We start from the raw sequence: 19734 nt of genomic DNA, 5'->3' as shown, positions 1-19734 counted from the left end.
AATAAAGAACTTTATCACAATATTCTAATTTTCTGAGACAGTCCTGTATATACATACACACAAATATATATATGTATATATATATATATGTACATATACACTACCGTTCAAAAGTTGGGATCACTTAGAAATGACTTTATTTTTCAAAGAAAAGCACTGTTTTTTCAATAAAGATAACATTAAATTAATCAGAAATACACTCTCTACATTGTTAATGTGGTAAATGACTATTCTAGGTGGAAACATCTGGTTTCTAATGAAATATCTCCATAGGTGTTGAGAGGCCCTTTTACAGCAACTATCACTCCAGTGTTCTAATAAGAATAAGAATAATTTATATACACTTATAAGGGGAATTTGGTTCTCTCTTTCTCCCCATTTTAGTTATTAAGGGCAGTGGGCTGCGGTGGCGCGCCGGCGAGGCAACTGCAACTGGGGCCTTGCTGCAGGACACACGACGACTTGCATGGGATGGGGGGGGGGGGGATCCAACCACCAACCCTGTTTGCAGGACCCTCCTCCCCCCCACTGAGCTAAAGCCGCCCCCAATGGTACATTGTGTTTGCTAATCGCCTTAGAAGACTAATGTCTGATTAGAAAACCCGTGCAATTATGTTAGCACAGCTGAAAACAGTTATGCTGGTGATATAAGCTATACAACTGGCCTTCCTTTGAGCTTGAAGTTTGTAGAACAAAATTAATATTTCAAATATTAATCATTATTTCTAACCTTGTCAATGTCTTGACTATATTTTATATTCATTTGATAAATAAAAGTGTGATTTTTCATGGAAGACACGAAATTGTCTGGGTGATCCCAAACTTTTGAACGGTAGTGTACATATATGTACATATATATATGTGTATATATATAATATATTCACACCTATATTTATGACCTGAGCTCAAGTAAAGTGAGCTGCTCTCTTAGTTATTTATAATAACATTCAATTTTGTATATAGCGCTTCTCTAAATACCCGAAGTCGCTTACAGAGTCCAGAGTCCAGTAGTCATACACACACAGTCATCCCGGTGGTGGTACGCTACATCAGTGGCCACAGCTGCCCTGGGGCAGACTGACGGAAGCGTGGCAGCCAATCAGCGCCTACGGCCCCTCCGACCACCACCAACATTCATTCACATCCATACGAACCGGGGTGAGGCTGCGCTGCATGTCTTTATGATGGTGGGGGAAACCGGAGTACCTGGAGGAAACCCACGCAGGCATGAGGAGAACATGCAAACTCCACACAGAAAGGACATGGAACGACCAGGACGACCGGGATTCGAACCCAGGGCCTTCTTGCTGTGAGGCGACAGTGCTAACCACTGAGCCACCGTGCTGCCCGAAGTTAAGTAAGTAACTTACTTACTTACTTAGTGTTTGAGGAGGCGTCATCACATTGAAAATCCAACAAATATCAAATTCACAGCAGAGCATATGGCCCAGTTGGCCAAAGTCTCTATAATAGAGCCCTTGAGCCAATACTGTAACATTTTCATACACATATTTCTCTCCAAATAAAAATAAATAATTGAATGTCTTCATTGCTTCACTCGGATTCAACAGCTACACCTCCTTTTGCCAGTTATTTGTATGGCTCCGTTATGGACAAACGGATGTCCGGTTCATTCTCGAGAAGTCGATATCTTATGAACAGGAATGTTCTCAAACTGGGCACAACGATTTAGGACGTCACTGGTGGGCAGACAACCGTATGCGGTGATTGTAGTTTACATTTCCTGTAGGAAGATGTCCAACATTTGCATTTTATTTCTTCCCACAAACAAGCGGGGAAAGCAAGAAATGTAGTTTTTGGATTTGAGTGTGTTTATTGGCTCATCCCTTAATTAGTCACACTTCTATAAACACCCAAAGTGTACAAATCTGTACAATCTGTAAAGAAGATTATATCTGAGGTGAAATCTAAAAGATGTTTGAAAAGAGGATACAATAAAACATGTTGGACTAAATATAACATGTCATTTAAAACTTAGTCAACAAACAGATGAATAATGACATGTTTTTTCATGGCTTTGACATTTTGAGAATTGCTGTAAATCATTTTGGGAATCGTCTGCCCGTCTTTCACTGACATAAGTTTTGACAAACAAGACAATCAACTTTTAACAATAAAAATATCAATCTTTATTCTTTAAGATAGCATATCAAAGATATAACCTTAATCTATGATACCTAACAAATTACACAATAACTTTACAACAGTAAACAAGGTGTAACCCAATAACTTTCTCTGGATAAAAGACAACAGTTCTCTTGGTGTTTGGATGTATTCTCTCTTCTGTATATTTGTATGAAACATATTTTTGCTGTGACTTAGAGAAAACACTCTTGGTTATTCTTTGTTAGAAAATATGTTTCAAATTTAGACGTAGCCTCTATACAATATCCCATGACTTTGTATCATGTGCATATTTGTTCCAAATACTGGCAAGAACTCTCTCGCTCTGTCATTGTATGGGCATTATTGAGATTTTTGGCACCAATTATTCCTCAGTGGTGTAATATGTCCCCAAAATCTTGCTCTGTAAATATCACTGTTCTAACCGTTATTTAACAGCAGGATCGGTTTGTAATTAATGTACAAGAATAGATGACTTCTGCACTCTGGTGCTTGTTATAGTGCAGCCGAGCCAACCGGGTACAGCATGGTGTGTGAATGCAGGCCACTAAAGCTAAAAGATAATCACTGATAGAAACCTGCAACAAACCTCTGGAAGCCAACGGCTGGAATGAAAGTTGAATCAAACTGCTTACACTTATAAATATCTATTCATAAATCAACTCTATATTATGTATGTGCTTCTCTTTAGAACAGATTAAACAAAACTTTTATTTGGTCAGGATAAAAATGGACAAAACGGCTGTGTGGGACAACAGTTGCACAGATTCCTCCACAACTTCCATCGTATACAATAACATTAGAACATTAACAACATCAATAAAAATACAATAGTAAATGTAAAATGCAAGGTACGACTGTAATACACAACATTGGCATTATATAGAAAGAAACAGGATGGTTTGTCAAAAAGCTTTTTTTTTAAACATCACAAAGGAGAAATGACAACGGGGACTAATTCTTCCGAAAGCTGCTCCACACTGCCACTGCTTTAGTTTTTTATTATTATTTTGCAGTGCAGAGGTGTCAACAATATATTTTCTTTTTCCATGATACTATGAACCTAATCTAAATTTCCATACTCAACCTCTTTACACCACAACACACAGCAGTAACAGTAACGGCCTAGTTCAGAGCCAATGTGTGTGTTATCATCCGATATGCTGTACTTCATTTTGAAAGCCATTGCTCCTCATCAGGAAAAACCCTGAATGTATAATCCTGTCATCTCAAGATTATGCACAGGCCTTCTTGTTTTCTCTTTTATGTGCCCTCTTCTCAATTCTGATCAAAAACTTGTACATTGTTTTACTCACGATTTACCTATATTTGACTTGCTGCACTCCAGCGACTTCTCTACAAATAAACCCTTTGTAACATCTATAGATTTACTCCTGTTTACCCGACAAATTTCATGGTTTATTCTTGTAAACAACTCTGAATGTAGTTTGCATTGTGCAGTCAGATGGATGGCTGGGGGAGGGGGGAGCAAAAGAGCCCTGGACAGTATGTGGATTTGCGGGAATGACGGAATTTTTCTCAGAATTGTAATGAAGGGGAAAAAAATTGATGGGAAATTGGAAGGGTTTACTCTGAATCTCGTGTTGTGGAACTTCCTCTGGATAGGTAGCTAGTCCTTCTAGGTAACAAACAGATAGGCTTCACAGCATGTGTGTGTGTGTGCGTTCTTGCGTGTATGTGTGTGTGCATGTTTATGTGTGTGTGTGTGTGTGTTCATGGACGCAGAACATGTTCCGTGCCTGGCTGTGTTTCCCGACATCATATCTGTTGACTCTACATCTCGTGGGACCGAGCTTCGTGCAGAGCAGCTACTCCGTTGGGTTGCGCGGCGCCGCCGGGCTGCTCCTCATGCTGACCGTTGGCCTTCGGCTGAGCAGCCGGATGGACGGGCGGGTGAGGGCTGAAGTGGCCGTTGGACTCATTTAACCGGCGGACGCGATACGTCTCGTAGTGGATGCTGCCTGTGATGTCCTTGATGTTCTGCATGTGTGTCCTGAGAGACAGAAGATGGAAAAAACAGTAAGCATCGCTTTACAGCAAATGCCTACAAATCTTTATGTTTTAACCCAGTGGTCACCAAAGTACCTTTGAGACGCGAGTGGGTGACTGACCAATATCTTTTGGCTCATTTAAGTATTGAGATTAAACTGATAAGATTCAGGGTTTTATTTATCAAAAAATATGATATCCGACTTCCACGGCCCTGTACTAACGAGCTCAATAAATGGAGAACCTTTCGTAGACGCGGCTGTTGTAACTCTGTCTAGGGAAGCACTCAAGTCCTCTGAAACTATTTCATTAGTATTGATCTCAGCAGGGAAGTGGAGCTTCGTAGAGTCTCGGTGCCATTTACAATTCATTCCCACAAATAAAGTGAGTTCCTTTCAATGGAGCAAGAGACTCGGCCCATAAGAGGCTTTTAATATCAGCTCCTATAGGAGGAGCTGATATTAAAAGCCATAAGCATATATCTTTCAATCGACTGTGGAGCGATTATGGATGCTCACCTGATGAGGAGGTCTCGCAGGTAAGCAAACTCAGTGTGCAATATTCTCGACTGCAGACAGAGAACAGAGGAGACATTAGTTCAATCACATAACTTGAGAAACACTCATAAAAACAATCCACACACACACACTGAAGTAACGCGATATTCCTCTTGCCATTCCTCAAAAGCACCACAGATCGGCAGTGTTGTTCACAAGTCGACCGAAGTGCGTCCTCTAACACGACATCTCAGGCAATTCTCTTAAGCCAAGATAACACACTGAGTAGTGTAATACATCTCGGCTCTCCGCTATATTGGGGAACTTTAATCGAGACGTTTTAACAAACTCCTCGTGATAAGCTGCCGGTGCCTCCGGTAGGGCTAACACATTCTATTTATGTAAAGCTTTAAAATCCATGGGCAGGAAATTAAATTCTCTTTGAAAGGAGGAGAGTGGAATAACTGCTGGGTCTGGGAGCGCCGATTACTGTCGCCGAGGGAAGGCGCTACTTACTCTGTAGCGAGCTGCACTGCTGGTATCTCCTCTACTCGTCCCTATGAGACCCTATATACAGGTTATACATGTAAATGCCTGACACAACTCCTTTTCCTCCTTTCATCTCTTCTTGTCCCCAACATCCCCTGAACTACACTCCAGCAGCCTCTTCGCTCGCTTTTCCTCCTTCCCCCTCTCCCACCGCCTGGCTTTACGAAAATGGAGCCATTGTACTTCACCTTTTCTCGCCCTGCCGTTCTGCAGAGTTAATTTCAGAAGGCCTGCTGAGAGAGAAGTGTAGCCGCCCCGAAGAGGTCTAATGAGACCACCTCAGAAATGTCACCTTTTAAGGGGGGACAAGTGCTTTGTTTTAGCTTCAACTAAATGCCGGAGGTTTGAGTTAGGAACACTGTCAATCGAAAAAAAAGCCCCTTCTGCTCTGATTGGTTAACGTTTTCCGGGTCTTCCACTTGTGCGTTGTCTCCGTCTTCACGAGGTGCGTCAACTACACAGAGTTTGGCAACATTTCTACTGAAGACTGTTTAGTTGTGACATAACAACCTTACGGAAGTTGAGATGGTCATTTTCTGTGAGCTACTTAAGTTTTACAATGCATTCATAGTGCGACCAATAAATTAGAGCTCAATATGCACTGCAGGAAGGTTGCTGAAGTGCATCCTGGGAAGGAAACAGTGTTTGTTTAACAGTAATAGTCCTTTACTCACACACACATGCAGAAACTGTATCACAGTTGCTGTGTGTGAGGCAGTGCGTCCGCGTGATCCCAGAGGACACAGGAAGTGTAAATCTCTTCCTCCTGTCTCGTACGTGTCCCTAGTTACAGACTCGTTAGAGACGTATGTACACAAACGCCTGGTAGTCAAACAACAGATGGTTGAACCAGCTGGCCGGACATTAAAAAGCTGTTGAAAATGCACCAATAAAATAAGCTGTTGTTGCGTTGTGTGACTGCCGTCCGCTGACCTGGTAGCGTGGATGGGATTCTCCGTCAGAGTGATGGAACGAAAAGGCCTACGCGCTGTTAACTGGACAGGTGGGAATTCGTGTGAGTTCGGTAAATTGGAATGTTTTTGTGTTTGGAAACATTCCGCCGTGCAGATGGACAAAATAATATATACAATACGGCCAATCTGTAATATAAAAATGCATGTTCTTGTTTTTTAACCTCAGTGGATTCCAGCTTTAACTGATCTCTGGTGAATCATGGATGAGTAACCGGCAGACCAATTGTGTGTGCGTTCATGTGCGTGTGTGTGTGTCTTTTTACCCTCTATGATTCCCCATTTTGTTTTCCTTCCCAGAATCCTCTTTCCGTTCACCTGGTACTCCTGGTCACTGCCTACAACCGCAAAAGGGATCATCTCCTGTTGAGGGCACGCATGCAAACAGACACAAACACACAAACACACACAAACACACACACACACACACACAGAGTCATTGAAGCGACATGGACAATTTGTTCTCAGGTCATGCTTCTGGTTGTTCACCGTTACTAAAACAACATGTTGTTATTGACTCGTTTTTTCTTTTTTTTGTGACAATCGGAAGAAATGAGTCAAATAGAAAGAAGAAAAAGACAAACTAAATTAAACCTGCAGAAAAGACATGTGTGAGTTTCATGATGTGCAGAGTCACATGAGGATGCCCTCCACTGAACGTACCCGGATTTTGTCGTTGATCATCCGGTCGTCTGCGTCCTCGTCGAACTCTTTCTGGGGGTAAACGTCGATCCCGTTGGCTCGCAGCTCTTCCATAATCTGCACAGAGCCAAGCACAGCGACATGAAATCAAAGTGCCCGAATACACACAGGAACCGCACTCAAAAGTTATCTTACATAGCATATAATTAACCAAACCGTGGTAATCGCAATGGCTGAACCATGGCTGAAACCAAAGGAAGGTGAGACTGGCGTACAAACCAAACAGGCCCAAACCATTCATCCATCATCTCACAATGCCGGGCCGACATGTGAAATCAATCAGTCACCATAACATGTAAACATTACTTGATGCTTGGGCTGAATCCTGTTTACATACAGGAATTTAGGTCTGGGCCGGAGGCTTGAATACAAGCAGCTCTGAACCCACTAGAACCCAAATAAAGGATTGGTTATGTTATACCGGCTGGTGTCGACATGAAATGACTCCTAATATCCTTGACACGGAGGAGTTAACATGGAGGTTAACCGCTCTGAGGAAATAAAATAAAAAGGCATCCAGACAGTGGTATGGCGTATTGAAGGGCCTCCACTTTTCTTTATATGTCTTTATAATGACTTAAACAGAAAAATAAACAGACAAGCTTCTGGGAGAAACGTCCTTTTAATGAATGACTCCTCACTCCCACAATTACTACTCTGACTGTTTCCACTTGGTCCTTGATCAAACTCTGCATTGTTTATCCGTGGAAGCTTTTTCTCTGGCTCACATTATAGGACGCAAACCAAGTGAAAAAACCACATCAACTGTCGGTTAGAGAAATGCAAACAGACACTCGCAGCTGGACACGCTGAGGCTGAACATTTAATAGTGAAACCCCTCTTATTCTGTTTGCAAGTCGCTGCAGGGAAAGTGGAGGGAAAAAAGAGAGAAAAAAGAAACACTTGGCACGAGAGGCTTTTAGTCAATAATCTTCAGGGTCACACAGAGCATGTGCGGCCAACCAAAACAATCCAGCTACGAGCCCTGCGGCTTCCATCCTCTGCCAGAGCCTGGCCCAATCCCTGCTTTGTTCTTATTGGACGGTGTTGTGGGCATCAGGGGGGGAAACGGTAGCCAAGACACCCATCGTGTTTCTCTAAAATGAATAGAGCTTTTTAGGGATGTCTGAAGGCTTGGAAGGAGGGATGTAGATTTAAAAGAAATGGATGAGGAAGGCAGGTGGCTGTCTGCCTCCTGTGGATTGTGAATTATCCAAGAGAAACACACTGAGGAAGGGATGCAGCGTTAAAGACTGAAGGAGCCGAGGTTACAGTGGAGGCTCAGTGTGCGTTAAGCTACTGGAACATACCGAGGAGGGCCGACACAATATAAGATTTGCACTTCATGATTATCGTGGCCAAAAGAATTCACGATAGTGATATTATCACAAAATAATAATAATAATAATAATGGCATCAGTCAAATTCATGTTCAACTTGGTAGTTGTGACATTTTTGACCAACCAATGACACATAACACGAGTGCAGGAAGATGGGGAGAGTCTGAACTCAACTGTCCAAAAGCGTGATTCATGGAACAGTGTGAAGCATTTAGGAGAATCTATCGGCATAAATGAAAGATAATAGTCACAGGTATGTTCTCTTTAGTGTAAATTCATCTAAAAATAAGAATCGTTGTAATTTTCTTGTCTTTGGTTTTCTGGTTTTCCGTACACACAGAAGTTCCAAGTAGTCGCAAACTGAAAGCTCACCACTAGATGTTGCCAGATTGTACACAAGTTCTTTAGGCATTGGATAATTCATAGGATATTATCTTGGGTGTATTATTAACATGACACCTATAGATATATATATACATTTTCTTTAAATATTAGAGTTATTGTCAGAGCAAAATAATCCCAGAGTAACAACAAGTTACTAAACTAACTCGGCCTTCTGCTCAGAGACCTGCCTTTTAAATGAAAACCATCAGAGCTTTCGAATGTTTATTCGGTATACATTTTCTAACTTTTACAATGTAGTTTAAAGTAAAGATAATCAAACTCCAAAGAGCTTTGACCATCACCAAAGTATCACAAACAGATAAATTACTCTTCATGGTAACCAAAGCGATTCTTTCCAGCTCTTTTGCATCCACTCATGTTTCCTGCGCCACAAGGTGGAGACCTCTCTGACCGTTCAGACATACGCCCACCAAGGAATTCACTGGTTTATGAAGGGCCTACCCGCTCGAATGGCAACTGGTTAGAGAGGTTTCGCTGTCAAGAAAAAGAGCCAGGTTTAAGATTTGAAGAACGCTGCTCAGTAAAATAAATGCATAAAATAAAAATAAAAGACTCCTTAAACATTTCCTTCTGGACTTAGCAGGACTTTCGAAGAGCTACAGTCAGAGAGATGATCCGTCGGCCTGATCCCCGGATGGGCACAATGTGGATTTGCCCAGATGGCTTTTGTTTGTGGTGCCTGGCAGCTCTCCACGTGTTACCGACCTGCGGTTGCGGATATGCATAAACACGTGCGTGGAGGAGAATCCACCGCCGCTTTAACCTACTCATCTTCCATGTATTTTGAGCTTAAAAAGACCTGCTTCAGGTTTTTGCAGGTGTGAGGTGAAGATGAGATGAACCGAAGCCACGTGTGAAGACCAGCCTCGTAAAAAAAAAAGGCGCCGCTCTCCTCTAAACACTTGCTCCGTCTCACCGTCTGTTTAAAGTTGTCCCTCTCCTCCAGGGTGAGTGTGTCGGCCTTGGCGATGACGGGAACGATGTTGACCACTTTACTCAGACGTCTCATGAACTCCACATCCAGAGGCCTCAGACTGAAAGGGAAGACGGAGACGATAGCACAGCGTCGTTACATGCTCCTACACGGTTGTTACTACGGGTTACACAGCGCTGCAGATTTGGGCAAACGTTTTAATATTCCCTCTTTTAGTTTTGTTAAAATAAATCTTCTACAACAGGAAAGAAACCGCATTTGAATTCTTCAAAATGAACGTAATGTACAACTTCAACCACCAGAGGGCAATCATGGTCTATTCCATTATATCAGGCGACCCAGGTTTGTCATGTTGATGCTCATCATGCTGCATCGACAGGTTTCCTTCTTTTACTCATTTCCGGTGAGACTATTCTCTCTGTGTGAGGAAACTGCAAAGAGCTTGCACATTTGATGTGATTTTTTTTGTTGGTTTTTATGGGGAATTCTTTGTGGGCCGTTTCCCGTTTGTCTGTAATATTCTTGCTTTTCACAATAAAAATGTATTCACATGTGATGTTCTACATCACTGCTCTTCTGTTCCTGTGTGTTTCCTATTTCTCTCATCTCTCAGCCCCCCCCCCCCCCCCCCCCGTCTCAACACAGCCTCCAGTTGCTCCTCCAGGCCGCCTCCTCTCATGCTGCCTGCTCTGCCCTCCAATTAGCCCCAACCAAGCCAGGCCCCGCTGGCTCTCCACAGTGACTGACAAGCATCTCGCGCTGTTAAACATAGGAGGAAACATAGGGGGCGGGGGGTGGCATGGAGCGAGACAGAGGAAAGGTGAAATAGTCCTGCACAAAAAGGGAAAGATAGATTACACAGTGAATGGCGCATTCAACCAAACACAACTATTTTTAATGTCTTTTTCCATGCTCAGGGGGCAACTGGCACGCGTCACATGCATGAGGAGAGGTAGGACAGCGAGAAAGATGGGGGAAGGAAAGAGGTTGATGCCGTCTCCGTGTGAATGTTTAGAGAGTATAAATGACGGATCCGCATTTGTCTCTGCAGATGCAGGATCGGACAAATCTGCATGCGAGCCCCGCGTCACATGCATGACTGAGCAAACACGGACACTTTCGTTTGTACACATGCATCTTTGTGGAGGATGCACAGGCGCCCACTGAAATGCCTGCATGTACAAATTCATGTCATGTTTACGTGAATTGCGAACGATAAGCTGAGGTCAAATTAGGAAAGGGATTAGGAACAGCCAACAAATGCAGATAGCGCTCCTCTGCTTTCTTTACATAACAGATCAGAAAGCAGCTCGATGAGTCGATGAGTCAAAGTGTGGACCGTCTCCTCCTCAGGAGGGCATGCTAAATGAGGTAACAACAAGGTTGCCCAGAAAGAGAAACAGCATGGCCAACTCTGCCATTATCGGAAATGGCTGCCGGTGCCATGAGCGTGTTCCGCTTCAGCGAGCGCCGTTCATCTGTCGGAAACCCACAGAAGCAACTTAGGAGCAAATAGCATTAGAGCCTCAATAAATACGAACTGCTGCTTAGGATGCAGCAGAGAAGAAAGGAAAGAAAAGAAAACATTTAAAGAAAATATCTCCATTGATAGAGGCCCCTGAGGGCAACCGGGTTAGGTTCCGTCATCGTTTTCCTGTCCGCCATTCTTGGACTGTGGTTACATGGTTGAGGCATCCAGAGGCTTCTGGCGTTGCTTCTGGCGTTGCGTCTGTGTAATTGGTTACAGGCATAATTTAAAACTTCAACTGGCGTTACTATGTGGACAAAAATAAATAAAAAGGAAAAATAAACTAACTTTTTGAGGTTTTACGATTTATTCCAGGTCTATTTTCCCCCATGACACAGGCTGAACTCCTGCACAAATCCAAGTGTTATTATGTTGCGTATTTACGGTTTGACCCCACTTTTGGGGACACAGAAGAAGGGATTGCAAAGTGTTTGCCATATGATGCCTGTTCCAAGTCTCAAATAAAATCTGACTACATCTTTTAACAAACATCCATCTCGATGCCAGGTCACACCAGTTGCCCCAACAGATGTCCTTCGTCCTGCTGCTGCCTACAACTCTCTGGTTGGCTGTAAGGAAGACAGCACTTCCTGACATGTTGTTTTCTTTCTTTCTTTCAAAATTAATGCGTACCGTTGTGCATTCATGAACATGTTTCAGTGTTTTCGGATGTTTATAGGTGCGTGGGTGGTATTGGCACTTTGAATACGCCCCGAGTGAACAAGATAGAATTGTGATCGCCGCTGAACCGAGCAGCTGCAAGTTGTGACAAACACACACACGTCGAAGCTACAGGCTGCAAGTGTTAAACACACACACACACACGCAAGTGGGCAACTGTTGAGTTTCTGATTCAGAGAAGTATAAAGCCGTCGTGGAGCTACTCAGCTGGCTGGTGCGCGTGGGTGTTTCCTGTGCTTTTATGTGTACAATACAACGGCCCTTTCCAGGTTCCTCCATCGACTGTAAAAGCCTCTGTGTGAGCGCTGAGCTCCGCTGCGCTCTCTTCTTGACCCGCGGTGCACATAAGGACAGACCGATCATTGCTGTCAAATGGAACAAATTACAGAGTGGACTTGGAGAACAAAAACATTTTTAAAAAGACCCTAATCACCGACAGAGCAGCAGGGTAAATGTGGTTTTGCGTCATCTCTGCAGCTAAATAGTGCGGCTACACAAACGCCCCATCGCTTAGTTGTTTTAAAAGAGACTTTGCCGAGGGCGGTATAATTCTTGCAAAAGGCCATGTCAGACTCCACCTGGCATGGATCTGTGAACCACTTGCTGTCCCTTCTCTTCTCTGTTTAACAGCATTTTCCAGATGAAAAATGAAAGCACTGAATAAATAATAAAGTCATGATGCATCTTTAAAAAAAATATATATATAAATATATTCAGCCATAAAACCACTTTAATTTAATTGATTCACTTGATTGAAAAGGTGTTTGTAGTATTGCCTAAACCACTACACTACATTCTACTCAAGATCGGACACTTTTACGTCCTGGTAATTGTTTCCCATGTCTCTCAACTATGAGAACTGGGGAGTCCAATTTCATTGTGAAACCAGACTCTTCAAGTGATATCCAGAGTCTCTGAGGATGGAATGGGTTCCACATGTGGTCACTAAAGAGGGATGTGGTTGAAGAGCTGCGGCCAGACAATGGGGTCAGCGGGACATTCCCAGAAGGCCCAATTTGTCACCGCAGCTGTGGGAGAAATCTGTGGAATGAGGAGTGGGATGCACAGAGTGGGGTGCACAGAGTGGGGTGCACAGAGTGAGGGGCACAGAGTGGGGGTCACAGAGTGAGGGGCACAGAGTGGGGTGTACAGAGTGGGGGGGGGGGGCACAGAGTGGGGTGCACAAAGTGGGGTGCACAGAGTGGGGGGCACAAGTGCCTCTGTGACATGGGATCTTACCAGTGGCCTGTGGGCGGGATGAAGTATATGCAGCAGTGCACCCTGGAGTCCGGGATCCTCTTCTTCCTGTTGATGTGGATTTCCTCCTGCAGGTAGGCTTCATACTGGTCATTGATGAACTTCATTATGGGCTGCCAGCTGGCAAAGGAAACAGGAATGAGATGATGATTTTGTGTGAACCCACAGTCCTAACCTGCTGACAGTTATAGTGCGTCTGCTGACCAAGCATTTCCTTTTCTATGTAACATAATAAAAAGATAAAACGCTGGCTTCGATAAGGGGTCAGAATGAAGGAGTAACCCATACAAATGCACTTAGTAAAGTAACCTCAGCTCACCAGTTTTCATTGTTGATCTGATCCCCGAAGCCCGGAGTGTCAATTACCGTCAGCTTCATTCTCACTCCTTTCTCCTCAATGTCTAGACAAAAGAAAGCCTATTTAGTTTGTATTTCTTTTGGACACGCACACACAGAAAAACACGTTTAAAAATTATTATTATTCATGACACGCGTTTACAATATTATTCATATTTTGTCTGCAGGCTACTGGAGAGGAACATTGGCCTACCGTGACTGATGGACTTGATCTCGATGGTCTTGGGGATCCTCTCTTTCGGATTCGGCTGCACCGACTTACGGCTCACTTTGGATTTGAACAGGGTGTTCAACAGAGTGGACTTCCCCAGGCCGCTTTGCCCTGATCAGAAAAAAACACACACACACACACACAATTAGAAACTGGGAACACTTTCCTGAGTGGATTTAACCTCAAACAGTAGGGAGGACAAGAGCCTCATTCAACAAGAGTTTTTCCCCCTCAAAAAACCCTTGAGATTGAGAATGCACTTGACATCATCTCTAAAGTATGGATTGTACTGTGTGTGTGTGTGTGTGTGTGTGTGTCAAGCGGCAGCTGCAGGGTCAGACATGCAAGCTGAAACACACACACACACACACACAAAAAACTGTCCACCATTTCAAGCTTGTTTCGTTTCCCTCCACATTTCTCCATCGCCCTCTGTTCACAGTCCCTATGGACATCCACTGTGGTGTGTGAAGCGTTGCCAAGCTGCCAGGGCCCTCTGTGACGCCCAAGGCGGCCTTTTCCGCCACCCCCCTCTCTCTCTCCCCAACTCTGTTACACACACATTCTACATTCAGTCCATCGAGTAGCTCGCATTCACCAACACACATATTTTCTCTCTCCCTTCTCACACACAGACACCTTGACTGCCCTCTCTGCGTGGTGTAAAGTGGAAAGGTCAGCTGGCTACAGGGCGAGGATTAGGCAAATGCATCTTAGAGGAGACCACAATGGACCACGGTCGCTTTAACCTTTCACGTCCTCACTCGACACCAGAGGGACAACTCTGTTGGCCGGCGGAAACTTTAATAGACTCAAAATCATGCCTTAGTTTATATATTTACCTCCTGTTGTCCTGGCACTCTTTGTTTTTAGTTCACTTCGACAAAATGAAAGTCAAACATCGAATAAACTGAAATGGATTGCAACATTCTTCTCAGGCACTAAAGGCATTCAATACTGGCCTTACAGTGAGACATAGGACTCCGCTGAGGTGTTAGTCAACCCTCTTCCAAGAAGAACCCAAGAAGAACTTGATACATTGCTGTAAATGTCAACGCTCTGGCTTGCAAACAAAAATCCCTTCACGAGTGTTTGAACTCATCACGATTATATTCTATTGAGAACTTGTAATGTCTCCTAATGCGGGATGCGGGGGATACATTACACAACACAGTGTTTTGTGAACTGACTACGCAAGTTTCATTCATCCTCGAGGTGTCGGAGCACTACAGGCGGATACATGTCGGTGTTCTGTAGAGATGTGCAGCTCGATAAAGTGCGTGTCGGTCATATCGCCCGTTTCACCAGGAAAAGTCTCACGCTTTCACTTCAGTGCCCTGCGTCTAGACATCAACAAGCCTCTTTTGATGAACAGTATCAATCCTCCTTGGAGTTGTGCCAATCATGCTGTCTGGCTGTGTGCACAGAACTCTGCCCCGCAGTGCCTGAAATCAAACTGACTGCAAACTACCACCATCACAATATGATGCAAACAAACGCCAAAGGATCATAACTCGTAGCTGATGCTTTTCAACATATATTCTTGTTGAGTGATGTGTATCTCAGTGTGTGATAACTCTCTGACATTCCTCCTGCCCGCATGCCATAGAAGCTGCATGTATATAAGAATTCATGCAACGTCACCCTTTGGTTGGTGCACTGACGTTTTGAAGCCTTGAGTTCGGCATTTTGGACGTCGCCGTCTCCATTTTTGGCCATTTTGCAACCAGAAGTGACACAAGAGGGCAGAGTAGGCGCCTTTTCTCATAGACTTCTATAATCAGACTTCTGTTTGCAACCAGAAGTTGGCCATGAGAAAGAATGCAAGTTTAAGGCTCTGTTTGTTTGTTACATCATTGACACACAAATAAAAAAGCTGATTCGGGAAGGCACTGTATAAATGCAGAAAAAACTGCACGTGTTATTTATTTTCTCTCTTTTTTTCCCTTCAGAGGACAGGGGAGGAGAAGCTTCATGATGATTGTAATGCAGAAACAGAAGTTAACGTGTTTTTCATATCAGGGAATCTGCCTACTAAGTGTGCTGTCTATGAATTCCTGTTTTATGTGCTCTGTTCTGCATTTTGTGTCGCTGCTGCAGACGTTGAAAATATTGCACATGGTTACCTTCTTTTCATGACGCTGAACTCGGTACCGAGTCAATAACTGTTGCAAACACTTGGAACCATTTACAGCCTCAAGTCTTCTTGGATACATCCATGTCAGTTTGACATCCAACATGAATCAAGCTTGATGGGCTGGATTGTGAATCATTTTTCATAAAAATATCTTTTATATGCAATTATTTAGCAAGAACATCCCACGTTTTTAAATTAAAGTTGAATACTTACTCATTACAACTAAAGCATTAATACGTGATTTAATTGTAAGTAAACTGAAAATTAGCTGCATATGAACGTAATTTGAGTGAGACAAGGTCTAGGTAACACAAAATGACACGTCAAGAGGACAGTTTCTGAGACTCGACATTGAGATTTTCTATTTCCAACTTGGAATATGAGAGCAAATATTCTGCCCCTATTGTTCGGAGTTTGAGTGTTCTGCTAGTTGCAGGTGATCGATGAAACTTTTGGACTGTTTAAAGATTAAATCAATGTTTCTAACCCTGTAAGATCACATTCCCACTATTTACACACACACATATATATATATATACATATACAACAATCTTTTGAAAAAATAAATAATGTATACATATTATATAAATATCCAATCATCTTTTATTCCTGAAAACAAAAAATGATAAGGGCTTAAGTGTGCATTTTCTACCTGTGAGGCGAGACTACTGGCTACTTGGATCCTGCTAAGTGTCTTCTTTAAATTAGTTTATCTGCTGAGTTACTGTTGTATTTGTTGTTTAGAGCTGCTGGATTGTTGGTCTGTACTGTTTTAGGATTTGTTTTGGTAGAGAGGTGTGTCCTGATTACTGACACCTGAATCTTCACTGATTGGACAAGCGCTCATCACCTGGTTTCAATTGAATACCAACAAGCAAGGGGTGGTGTCAACGCGGCTGGAGGTAATTGGCACCAACATGGGCTCATAACCGGATCTTTAGCGTCAGCTGTAGCGTCATCGGAGGAAGACTCGGAGGACAAAGACATAGGAGTCTTCCGTTGGAGTCTTCGTGGGTGGCTGTGTATTCCACCATTTTGTGAATATGTGTGTATTTTCCATACCTGTGCGTATTTCAACTCGTAGTTACTATAGGACTCGTTCATTCATGTACTAGAACCCCTCCTCGGTTATCATTCCTACCCGTTCTACTCACACCCAGCACCTTGTCACGGGAGGCCTCTGGAACTGTCAGTCAGCCAACCGCAAGGCCGGTTTCATCTCTGGCTTTGCCATGGAGCAGTCGCTTGACTTCCTGGCTCTCACTGAGACCTGGATCACAGCAGACAACATGTCTACCCGGCTGCTCTCTCCTCTGCCTACTCCTTCAGCCACACACCCAGACCCTCTGGTCGGGGTGGAGGTACAGGTTTACTCATCTCACCCAAATGATGTTTCTCTCCCTACCCGCTTCCACTCTTTATCCCACTGACTTTTGAGTTTCATGCTGTGACGGTTACTCATCCGGTTCAACTACACATTGTTGTTCTCTACCGTCCCCCTGGTTCTTTGGGAGATTTCTTGGAAGAGCTAGACGCCCTCCTGTCGAACTTCTCGGAACACGGCCCCCCGCTCATCCTTCTGGGTGACTTCAACATCCAGACAGAGAAGTCATGTGATCTCTTACTCTTACTGTCTTCCTTTGACCTCTCACTCAGTCCCTCCCCTCCCACTCACAAAGCCGGCAACCGCCTTGACTACATTTTCACTAGAAACTGCTCTACCTCCAACCTCACTGTAACTCCTCTCCATGTCTCTGACCACTTCTTCATCTCTTACTCTCTCTCGCTCTATGGTACTGACAACCCACCCATATCTACAGACTCTGCACCTGTACGGCACAACATTCGCACCCTCTGTCCCTCCTCCCTGGCCTCCTCTGTCCTATCTGCTCTCCCCTCAACTAGCTCCTTCTCACTCATGCAGCCTAACTCTGCCACAGACACTCTCCTCCCTGTCTTCATCTCTTGATTCTCTTTGTCCTTTTAAGATACGACCGGTTCGGAAATCCTCTCCGGCGCCGTGGTTGTCGGACTTGGTGCGCGCCGAGAGAGCCACCCTGCGAGCGACGGAAAGAAAATGGCGAAAAACAAATCAAGCGGAAGACTTGCTCTTCTATCAATCTCTTCTCTCCTCCTTCTCTTCCTCTATATCTGCAGCCAAAAGCTCTTTCTACCTGACCAAAATTCAGTCTTCCTTCTCTAACCCTAAAAAACTCTTCTCTATCTTTTCCAACCTCCTTGATCCCCCCTGTCCCCCTCCTCCTTCCACCCTTTTGCCGAGCCACTTTGTCGACTACTTTACAAACAAGATAGACGACATACGCTCCTCCTTTACTAATCCATCTTCTATCACCTCACCAACACTAACTTTCCTCTTTCACCCCCCTGTCTCCCAATCAAGTTCTTAGCTTGGTGACCTCCGCTCGACCGACCACCTGCGCCCTTGACACCGTCCCGTCTCCCATTCTCCAGGCTATTGCTCCTGACCTTCTGACCTTCCTCACCCATCTTATTAACAGCTCCCTCTCAACTGGCTGTTTCCCTAACTCTCTGAAGGAGGCGAGAGTCAACCCTCTCCTGAAGAAACCCACGCTTGACCCGTCTGAAGTCAGCAACTACAGACCGGTCTCTCTTCTTCCTTTTCTCTCCAAAACTCTGGAGCGAGCTATCTTGAGCCAAGTGTCCTATCTCCACAGTAACAACCTTCTTGACCCTCACCAGTCTGGATTCAAGGCCGGCCACTCCTTGCTGTCTCTGAGCAGCTTCACACTGCTAGAGCAGCCTCTCTCTCCTCTGTCCTTATCCTTCTAGACCTTTCTGCAGCATTTGACACCGTGAACCACCAGATCCTGATCTCTTCTGTTCAGGACCTGGGGATCTCAGGCACTGCACTCACGCTTTTCTCTTCCTACCTTAACGACCACACTTACCGGGTAACTTGGAGAGGATCTGTGTCTGATCCTTGTCCTCTCACTACTGGGGTTCCTCAAGGCTCCATCCTGGGTCCCCTCCTCTTCTCTCTGTACACAAATTCTCTCGGCTCTGTCATTCGTTCGCATGGCTTCTCCTACCATAGCTATGCTGATGACACCCAACTGATCTTCTCGTTTCCACCGGCCGAAACACGGGTGGCGGCGAATCTTTGCCTGTCTGACCGACATCTCTCAGTGGATGTCTGCTCACCACCTGAAGATCAACCCTGACAAGACCCAGCTACTATTCCTTCCAGGGAAAGGCTCCCCCACCCATGACCTGACTACCACCTTCAACAGCTCTGTGTTGGCCCCTACCCTGACTGCCAGGAACCTCGGGGTGACACTAGACAGTCAACTCTCCCTGACGGCCAACATCGCTGCGACGACGCGTTCCTGTAGGTACATGCTGCACAACATCAGGAGAATACGGCCTCTTCTTACTCAGAAGGCGGCACAGGTTTTGGTCCAGGCTCTGATCATTTCACGCCTAGACTACTGCAACTCCCTCCTGGCTGGTCTACCCGCTAAGGCCATCCGACCTCTGCAGCTCATCCAGAATGCAGCAGCTCGACTGGTCTTCAGTCTCCCGAAATTCACCCACACCACTCCACTCCTTCGATCTCTCCACTGGTTACCGGTGGCTGCCCGCATCCGCTTCAAAACACTGGTTCTGGCGTACCGTGCTCTGAACGGATCGGGCCCCGTCTACATCCGGGATATGGTCACACCGTACACCCCGGCACGTTCGCTCCGCTCGGCAACAGCCAATCGTCTTGTGCCTCCTGCACCTCGAGCTAATCACTCGAAATCCAGACTGTTTGCTGTCCTGGCTCCTCAGTGGTGGAACGAGCTCCCCACTGACATCAGGACAGCAGAAAGTCTCTACATCTTCCGCCTGAGACTGAAAACACATCTTTTCCGACTATCTGGATTAAAACACAGATTTGCATTTCAGTGGCACTGGGATGGCACTTATTGTGGTGCTTTTGTGGTTCGACTGAGTTGAGGAAGTGTTGCTTCCTGTGTTCTTGTAGT

General features: G+C 44.6%; 1 protein-coding gene across 3 annotated transcripts in view; it reads right to left on the bottom strand.

The window, feature by feature from the left end:
• Positions 1-2126: 2126 nt before the first annotated feature.
• septin9b (septin 9b) overlaps positions 2127-19734 on the bottom strand; it is a 62797-nt gene continuing 45189 nt past the window's right edge. For 2 of the 3 annotated variants that reach the window (XM_056409002.1, XM_056409001.1), the window contains exons 4-11: positions 13570-13698; positions 13339-13420; positions 13002-13139; positions 9536-9653; positions 6836-6931; positions 6439-6535; positions 4674-4723; positions 4074-4159 (exon numbers count right to left, since the gene is read on the bottom strand). In XM_056409002.1, coding sequence (XP_056264977.1) covers positions 4704-4723; positions 6439-6535; positions 6836-6931; positions 9536-9653; positions 13002-13139; positions 13339-13420; positions 13570-13698 — 680 coding nt within the window. In that variant the 3' untranslated portion in view covers positions 4074-4159; positions 4674-4703. Of the gene's footprint in view, positions 4160-4673; positions 4724-5674; positions 5682-6438; positions 6536-6835; positions 6932-9535; positions 9654-13001; positions 13140-13338; positions 13421-13569; positions 13699-19734 lie in introns of all 3 variants that reach the window. The other variant, XM_056409003.1, reaches the window with a different exon arrangement.

This window comes from Pseudoliparis swirei, chromosome 24, assembly GCF_029220125.1.
Source record: "Pseudoliparis swirei isolate HS2019 ecotype Mariana Trench chromosome 24, NWPU_hadal_v1, whole genome shotgun sequence".
Lineage (NCBI taxonomy): Eukaryota > Metazoa > Chordata > Actinopteri > Perciformes > Liparidae > Pseudoliparis > Pseudoliparis swirei.
Note: the sequence above shows the minus strand (reverse complement) of the source record. Positions and strands in the feature narration are given on the sequence as shown.